Raw genomic sequence first — 9,643 nt, forward strand, 5'->3', positions numbered from 1 at the left:
AATAATTGGGGATCTTTTTAATGAGCCCTGACTCGTTACAAGTATGAATAGGTGGGCCTCAAAGCAGAAAAGGTTGAGAAGCCCTAGTCTATCAGATATATTCCATTCAGCTAGCATGATATTGAACAAGTCGAAGACGAGTTTGATAGCACCCTCGCTGAATGGAATATATCTGATAGACCATGAAAAAAAGCCATTATTATTATTATTATTATTATTATTATTATTATACACTCTCTTCATATCAGCATATACCTATAACTTGGTGCTGTTAGTGTGTCAGTCCAGTTACCTTCCAACCAGCATAGCAGTAGCATTAGCATAGGCCAATGCTAGCTTACCCACAACTTGGTGCTGTTAGTGCAGCAGTGCAGTTACCTTGCAGCCGGTGTAGCTGGCATGGATTTAAGGGGGGCAACCCCCCCAAAAAAAACTTTTAGTATTGCAGATACCAAGATGTGCCTACCATTTTTTTATTGAATTAATAAATTTAAAAACTACATAAACAAAACAAATTGTTATGTTGGATTGAGCTGAAGAGTTTATGGTATAAATTTATATTTAATAGTAGATCCGAGCTTAGTTTTTTTCACTTGTGACACGAATGCAGTGAAAATCATCTGGGCGAGTCCTGTTGGATTTTAACAGGGCGAGGGAACTTCATGCATCGACATAATAACATACTGTATTCCCGGACTGCACTGTAGACTACATGTAAAGGGTGTGCACCATCCTTTTATGTTTATGGTATCATTAACATGCATATTCACAAGCCAAAATGATAAGATGCTGCAGCAGGCTTACTGCGTACACACATGTCGCCTGTACGGCTACTACTCGTATTCATTAATAGGGTATCCCTGTACCCACTATACCCTGTGTATGTATATGGTACACGTGCTGTTTTGGGGGTGAATCTCACTTTGATTTTTCTGACAGCAGCTTGTTGATTTTTGCAGTGGCTCTGAAGAAAATCTGCTTGAAATCCACTGAGTCTTGGGAACTAAGGACTTGTTCACATGCAACTCACACAATCATTGTATAGTTATCTCAGTCTATTAGACTCAGGAGCTCAAATTGCAGCTACTGACTTTGTATTATAGACATGCAACTCTTGCAGTCTTTGTTTATACAGTAGTTATCTCAGTATTAAGCTCTCTCTTAAGTGGCCACTTACATTCCCTCAATTTACCTGGGTATGTTCACTATCTTAAATGTACATTGAATGTTCTGAGCAGGATCTCAGATTGTAGTTGCTAAAATAGGAATAATTTATTGATATAAGGTGTTTTGTGGTCAGTGTACTACACTGTAGTGTTTCATGTGGTAATGCATTATATGACAATGCAACTTTCATAAACATTACTATATATCTGTTGTAATTATGTTCTACGCATATACCTGCAATTCTGACAATATCATTTTCAGTGACTAATAAAATTATTTTGAAAATTCCTACTTTTAAAATATATTTTTGATATGGTAATTTTCTTAAAGACATTTAATTTACAACATGTCTAGGACAGCTCAAAATGCATCTCTGGGCATTTAAAAACTGAAGAGCTTCCGGGGGCCTCTGGCAGCCCCTGGATCCCTGGCCTTACTGGGTTCACCCTCCCCCCAATTTTCCTGGATTTGCCCCTGCATGTTTGTGAAGGCCAATGCCAGTGCAGTCATGTCAAATATTATTTTTTTTTTCCTGTGTAATTTACTTAGTTACTTTTAAAATCAACATCTACAACTACACACAACAGAGCGAACTGGCAGCCAAAATTCTCTCAAAATCTTTTGCTTTTTAATGAAGCAAACCTCATGGCTATATTTGTTTACAAATTGTCACAGTCACTTGCTAGCGTGGAAGTTTTACATATCTGACGTGTCTCTTTTCCAGTTTTTTTATGTCCATTGCTATGTTTTTTTCTTGTAAATATGCGTGAAGAATATATAATAAAGTTTTGGTAGCCTTTCAGGTGTTCAGCACGTCTTTGGTTTCAGTTTTTAGTTTATATATTTAGTGCTTTATTATAGCATAGCTAATCCTAGCAGAAGCACTGGATTAGCCTTATCTTCTCTCTTTCCCAGCAGACAAAGAAATTATTCTGTACACGTGCAGCAGAAATGTTTTGTCATTGGACATTAGCATGAGCTCTGACGTGTGATGTCATGTTGTCTTGACAATATGCAATATTGTAACAATATTGCATGCTCATTCTCCATCGGGGAGAGTGGTGAAATACATGGAAGATAAGCGATATCATAACAATATTGCATGCTATCAATAAACCCACTAGAAGGGAACAGAAAACATGATTTTATTCCATGGAAAAAGTGGCCCGTATGTATAATTATTCCCATGTGAAAAATGCTGTGGCGGGTGTGTGTGGAAGAAGAGTCTTGGGACAGAAATATTAGTTTATTTTTCGTTAGCCTGTGCTACAGTGGCTGGAAGGTGAATTCATTGCCATACTAACAGCACCAACTTGCGGGTAAGCTAGCATTGGCCTTTGAGAATGCTGACGTGCTGATATGAAGAGAGCGTGTATGTATAATAATAATAATATTGGCTGGCTTCATATTATATCAGATATATTCCATTCATCTAGCATGCTATTGAACTCATCTTCGACTCGTTCAGTATCATGCTAACTGAATGGAATGTACAGTATCTGATAGACCACTCAAAGCCAGCCAATATTTTTTAATTATTATACATACAAGACACTTTTTTGATGGAATAAAAACATGTATTCCATTCCCTTCTTGCAGGTTTCATTAATTTGGTTTGATAGCATGCAATATTATTAGCATATCACTTACCCTACATGTATTACATCACTCTACCCAATGGAGAATGAGCATTGAATATGGTTTATGATATTGCATGGTTGTCAAGACAACATGACATCACACATCAAAGATGTAAAACTTCCGTGTGAGTGAGCGACTGTGACGATTTGTAAACAAACATGGCCACCAGGTTTGCTTCGTTAAATACGGAAGATTTTGAGAGAATTTTGAAAGAAAAAGATACGTGGAACACCCGAAAGTAATGTGTATGTATAATAATAATAATAATAATAATAATAATAATAATAATAATGGCTTTTTTGTGGTACAACCCCGATTCCAAAAAAGTTGGGACAAAGAACAAATTGTAAATAAAAACAGAATGCAATAATTTACAAATCTCAAAAACTGATATTGTATTCGCAGTAGAACATAGACAACATACCAAATATCAAAAGTGAGACATTTTGAAATTTCATGCCAAATATTGGCTCATTTCATGACAGCAACACATCTCAAAAAAGTTGGGACAGGGGCAATAAGAGGCTGGAAAAGTTAAAGGTACAAAAAAGGAACAGCTGGAGGACCAAATTGCAACTTATTAGGTCAATTGGCAATAGGTCATTAACATGACTGGGTATAAAAAGAGCATCTTGGAGTGGCAGCGGCTCTCAGAAGTAAAGATGGGAAGAGGATCACCAATCTCCCTAATTCTGCGCCGACAAATAGTGGAGCAATATCAGAAAGGAGTTTGACAGTGTAAAATTGCAAAGAGTTTGAACATATCATCATCTACAGTGCATAATATCATCAAAAGATTCAGAGAACCTGGAAGAATCTCTGTGCGTAAGGGTCAAGGCCAGAAAACCATACTGGGTGCCTGTGATCTTTGGGCCCTTAGACGGCACTGCATCACATACAGGCATGCTTCTGTACTGGAAATCACAAAATGGGCTCAGGAATATTTCCAGAGAACATTATCTGTGAACACAATTCACCGTGCCATCCGCCATTGCCAGCTAAAACTCAATAGTTCAAAAAAGAAGCCGTATCTAAACATGATCCAGAAGCGCAGACGTCTTCTCTGGGTGAAGGCTCATTTAAAATGGACTGTGGCAAAGTGGAAAACTGTTCTGTGGTCAGACAAATCAAAATTTGAAGTTCTTTATGGAAATCAGGGACGCCATGTCATTCGGACTAAAGAGGAGAAGGACGACCCAAGTTGTTATCAGCGCTCAGTTCAGAAGCCTGCATCTCTGATGGTATGGGGTTGCATTAGTGCGTGTGGCATGGGCAGCTTACACATCTGGAAAGACACCATCAATGCTGAAAGGTATATCCAGGCTCTAGAGCAACATATGCTCCCATCCAGATGACGTCTCTTTCAGGGAAGACCTTGCATTTTCCAACATGACAATGCCAAACCACATACTGCATCAATTAAAGCATCATGGCTGCATAGAAGAAGGGTCCAGGTACTGAACTGGCCAGCCTGCAGTCCAGATCTTTCACCCATAGAAATCATTTGGCGCATCATAAAATGGAAGATACGACCAAAAAGGCCTAAGACAGTTGAGCAACGAGAATCCTACATTAGACAAGAATGGGTTAACATTCCTATCCCTAAACTTGAGCAACTTGTCTCCTCAGTCCCCAGACATTTACAGACTGTTGTAAAGAGAAAAGGCGATGTCTCACAGTGGTAAGCATGGCCTTGTCCCAACTTTTTTGAGATGTGTTGTTGTCATGAAATTTAAAATCACCTAATTTTTCTCTTTAAATGATGCATTTTCTCAGTTTAAACATTTGATATGTCATCTATGTTCTATTCTGAATAAAATATGGAATTTTGAAACTTCCACATCATTGCATTCTGTTTTTATTTACAATTTGTACTTTGTCCCAACTTTTTTGGAATCGGGGTTGTATATAGGATATATTCCATTCAGCTAGCATGATATTGAACGAGTCTTCGACTCATTCAATATCATGCTAGCTGAATGGAATATATCCTATATACTACTCACTCCCAGCCAATATTATTTAAACATTGAAATAATAGATGTTTTCATTGAAATGTTTTTCTTTTTAAAAATATCAATTTGCATAGCCAATAAGGTAACCCATGCAGGACTTTTTTTATTCGATAAAGGAATAGATCTGGAGGGTCCTCAGGTATAGAGTGTTTTGGTAAACTGGGATGTATGGATGCTGTCTTGCCCCCCCTTCACTCGGGTTTGTTGACGGTGTAGTGGCTGGCTGCTTTATATCTCATGGCTCCCTCATGTCTGCGTTGCCTTCTGGCTCTCCCTTTTAGTTATGCTGTCATAGTTAGTCTTGCCGGAGTCCCTGCTTGCACTCAGTGCACACTCTATAGTTTCTTTAACCATTATATTAAAATGGGATACCTAACGGGGGGAAGCCATGGCCTAATGGTTAGAGAAACAGCATTGGGACCAAAAGGTCACTGGTTCAATTTCTTGGACTAGCAAGAATTGCTGAAGTGCCCTTGAACAAGGCACCTAACCCCAGGCTGCTCTGGGTGTGTTGTATGTCATTCTGGATAAGAACCACGGGCAATTGCTCTAAGACAACAAGGGAGGCTCAGCCTCCTCTAAAAATGACGAACATCATGTAGGATGAATTGCGCTAGGCTTATGTTATAGCCGACCTTATAACATTGCTATTTCCGATCCAGAATCATAGAAATATATGTGCTCAACCCAACTACAGTGCGAAATCATTCCATTATAACTTTCCCCAGTTCGCCTAATGTGTGCATGAGTTTTTCCCCCTCATGACAATGCGATGCAGCCCAGCCTCAGTGGACTTCAATGGCATTTGGGAGCTATGCGCTTTTCAGTATCAAAATGCAAGACGATTATTGGACAAATACTGCGAAAACGCCCGCCCACGGAGTCCCACGAACTCCCAGCCTCAGTGGACTTCAATGGCATTTGGGAACTATGCACTTTTCAATATCAAAATGCAAGACGGTTATTGGACAAATACTGCGAAAACTTGAGGGGGCTAGTCAGCTAGCAAGAAAGCTGCACACAGATGCTGAGCATTGCTGATTTAATTTTGGCGAAGCCATTTGCCAGTCTTCCTTTCGAGGAAAAAAATAAAATTAAAGAGCAGGGTAGACCAACGCCTCAAATTGACTTGGTGAAAAAGGTAGGGAATAATACTCGTTCCTTTCAGCTCTCCTGGTACAAGAAAGTGAATTGGCTAACAGCAAGTGACCCACATCAACAACAGTAAATAGGCTACTTTAGTAATATGTCATGGATGGACCAAAAATATAGAATCTATTTAAAATGTTTATGCTGAGTATATTATATTGGAATATATATTTTTCTGGATATGAATTAAACACAGCTACAATTTGGAAAACATTTTTAAACAAAAACACAGCCGAGAACATTTCACACTACAGACATGGATTAAAAGTGAAGGGTTATCAAAATTGTCAATAAAACATTTCTCAGTCAAAATAAGTAAAATATAGGGAAAGTGCCATTGAATGAAATGTGTGGCACCCAGCTCTATGTTTGGCTCCCCAAGGTCAGTGCTTGTGCCTATTCCAGAACACTCTGCTGTTACTGCTGAGGTTCCTGACAAAGAGCTGCTTTCAATAATGATCAATTTTTAAACAACATGCCACAATTTTAAAATATAAAATGTTAAAATATACCCCCCCCCCAACACCACCATCATGTATATTGGACAGTAGGCTAATGGGCCAAAAGAACCTGTTATTTCACAGTTTGTGACCCTGCCAACAATCAGCCAGATCAGAGGCAAGAGTATGGGCAAAATTGATGTGTTTTTTCTTTTTTCTTTTAAAATCTGGAAATATCGTAACCGACCAGCCTCCCCTGTTTGAAAGACTACCAGCCGCCACTGATAAGAACATCTGCTAAATTCCTGTAATGTTCTGTTTTCACCCCTCTTTGAAGATACACATTATTCCTGCTACCTGATGAGAATCAGTGAACCTGAAATTTTCATCATTTTACCATATAGTCCTGTGGAATGGAAGAAAGTGGTGTTATCAGAATGTCATTATAATGAATGTCATTATAATAATGACAAATTGCTTATATATTGGATCATTATTCTATATTTTTTAATTATTTTTAAATTATTTTCTAGACTGTTGGATCATTGCAATGTGAAATGGCAGAAGATTCCTTATTTGGACTTTAGAATTATCTGCTATTTTATTTCAAACAGTTAAGATAATTAACTTGGACTCACATCACATTATTGCCCCTAGGAGATGCAAAAGAGTCATCAGACACAGAATGTATTTATTGTTCATTTTTATTTAAAAAAAAAGAAATAGAAAAATGACAAATATTTAAATGCATAAATAAATAGCGCAGATGAAGTCAGACACTTAAACATATGTGCACACACAAATACACACAGACACTCTCAACATAGTGCAGGTTACATCTTCAGGGTTCAGGGTGAATGGCTGCAAAAGAGAAAACACAAATTAACACAGTCCCTCAAATACCAACTGAAATGCTGGTGTAAATGAAAGTGTGTGTCTGTGTGTATAACTTACTTTGCCATGATCTTCCCAATCACCTTCTGTACCCATTGTGCTTTAGTGTCCAGACAGATCTGCTGATGGCTGCCCTTCAACGTGGCTCTGATACACAGAGAGCGAGAGAGAGAGAGAGAGAGACAGAGACAGAGATTAATGTTTATACTCAGTCATTAAGTTAGTAACGCATAGGTGAGGAGACTTACATGATTTCAGTGTGTGTGCAGTGTGGGTTCGGAGGGAAAAGTTCAACGTGCTCAATCAGTTTCCCAATACGGCGACTCTCAACTCCACTACAGCGACACCGTGGCTCTACACTCACTCCTGTAACACACACACACACACACCTCAGTAGCATCATAAACACTATCACAGTGTAAGCAATTCCAGACCACATCCAAAACCACCAAAGTGTGCATTAACTCCAGTGATATGGATATTGAAGCTGCAAAGTTACAGAGTATGAATATAAGAATGTATATGAATATAGACAAGTGTGTGTGTGTGTGTGTGTGTGTGTGTGTGTGTGTGTGTGTGTATTAGCATTACCTGCTGTCAGGGTGATGAAGACCAGGAGCATAAAGACAGACACCATCTTGCAGTTCATGCTTAAAAGCTCAATGATTTTATTGCTAATACTAATTCTAACAGTTGTGCTAAAACGTAGGCTTGTCCTCTGCGTTCTGTATCAGGTATGTGCAAGAGAATGTGTGAGAGTGTAAGACTGGCGCGCAATTTTAAAGCCCTGTGTATATATATGAGTCATTAACATATGGGCACAATTTTGTGCACAGTTGCACAACTCTGTGGTGGGGAAAGTTTGAGCTGACACAATGTTTTGTGATCAGAACAATGAAATAATCATCAGGAAATGTGATCTTATGCAAACCGGAAAGTCAAGTCAGTTTATTGGTATCGCGCTTTTATCAACATTGTCGTAAAGCAGGTTGAAAGAAAAATAAAGACTTTAAACATATGAGCTAATTTTATCCCTAATAAATTTATTCATCCCTGATGATCAAGCCTGAGGTGATAGTGGCAAGGAAAAATTCCCTCAGATGACATGAGGAAGAAAGCTTGAGAGGAACCAGATTCAAAAGGGAACCCATCTTCATCTGGGTGATAACAGACAGCATGATTTTAAATAACTCACTTCTATAACTGTGTCCTATAGTGTCACAAAGTACAACTGTGTAACCAGGAAATTCATTATTGTTTAACATGAAGTCTATTTTGTTGAAGTTATGAATTGTTCATTGATGGAGACTTGAGTGTAAAACTGTTCCTCACAACTGCAGTCCTAAAGTTATCATGGTGATTGTTGTCCTAAACCATTGTAGCAAAACTGTAATATGGGGCCGTCCTCCATAGGAACGATGTGATGAGAACCTCAGCCAGAAGTAGGGTACATCAGGATGGATCAGGTAGGTCTGGAGAGCTAGAGAGGTCAGCATCACTGGTGTCTCAGGATCAAAATGTAACTGGGGGGGCAGAAGGCAACATAGTCATGAGGGAGCCCTGGGACATAAAGCAGCAGCCACTCCACCATCAACAAACCCAAGTGAATGTGTGAGAACTGGGGGGGCACAGCATCCATACATCCCAGTTTACCAAAACAGTCCATGTCTGAGGACCCTCCAGATCTACTCCTTTACCTAATAAAAACTATTAACAAAAAGCTTGACTAAACAGATATGTTTTCAGCCTAGACTTAAACACTGAGACTGTGTCTGAGTCCCAAACACTGCTTGGAAGGCTGTTCCATAACTATGGGGCTTTGTAAGAAAAGGCTCTGCCCCCTGATGTAGCCTTCACTATATGAGGTACCAGCAGATAGCCTGCACCTTTTGATCTAAGTAGGTGTGGTGGGTCATAAAGGTCCAGAAGTTCACTCAGGTACTGTGACCCGAGACCATTCAGTGCTTTAAAGCTCAATAGTAGTATTTTATAATCAATATGAAATTTGATTGGGAGCCAGTGCAGTGTGGATAAAATAGGGGTGATGTGGTCATATCTTCTAGCTCTAATAAGGACTCTTGCTGCTGCATTTTGAACTAACTGGAGCTTGTTTATGCACTTATTGGAACATCCAGAAAGTAAGGCATTACAATAATCCAACCTAGATGTAACAAAAGCATGAACTAGTTTTTCTGTGTCATGTAGTGACATTATATTTCTTATCTTAGCAATATTTCTGAAATGGTATTGAGGATACTACCTCACTGATAGAATAGTGTAAGGTTCGCTAGATGTGGGTGGAGCACAGAGGACGGCAGGACAGAGACTGAGTTTGCA

The 9,643-nt window shown here is 38.9% G+C and overlaps 1 protein-coding gene across 1 annotated transcript; it reads right to left on the minus strand.

Moving 5' to 3' along the window:
• Window positions 1-7,165: 7,165 nt before the first annotated feature.
• cxcl8a (chemokine (C-X-C motif) ligand 8a) lies at window positions 7,166-8,060 on the minus strand. Its single transcript, XM_060915905.1, has 4 exons — window positions 7,898-8,060; window positions 7,555-7,672; window positions 7,367-7,453; window positions 7,166-7,273 (listed from the first exon to the last, which is right to left on the minus strand). Exons 1-4 carry the CDS (start codon window positions 7,953-7,955, stop codon window positions 7,261-7,263), a joined length of 276 nt encoding a protein of 91 aa, XP_060771888.1. The 5' UTR covers window positions 7,956-8,060; the 3' UTR covers window positions 7,166-7,260.
• Between the last annotated feature and the right edge of the window lie 1,583 nt (window positions 8,061-9,643).

This window comes from Neoarius graeffei, chromosome 3, assembly GCF_027579695.1.
Source record: "Neoarius graeffei isolate fNeoGra1 chromosome 3, fNeoGra1.pri, whole genome shotgun sequence".
In the NCBI taxonomy this organism is placed as follows: Eukaryota; Metazoa; Chordata; class Actinopteri; order Siluriformes; family Ariidae; genus Neoarius; species Neoarius graeffei.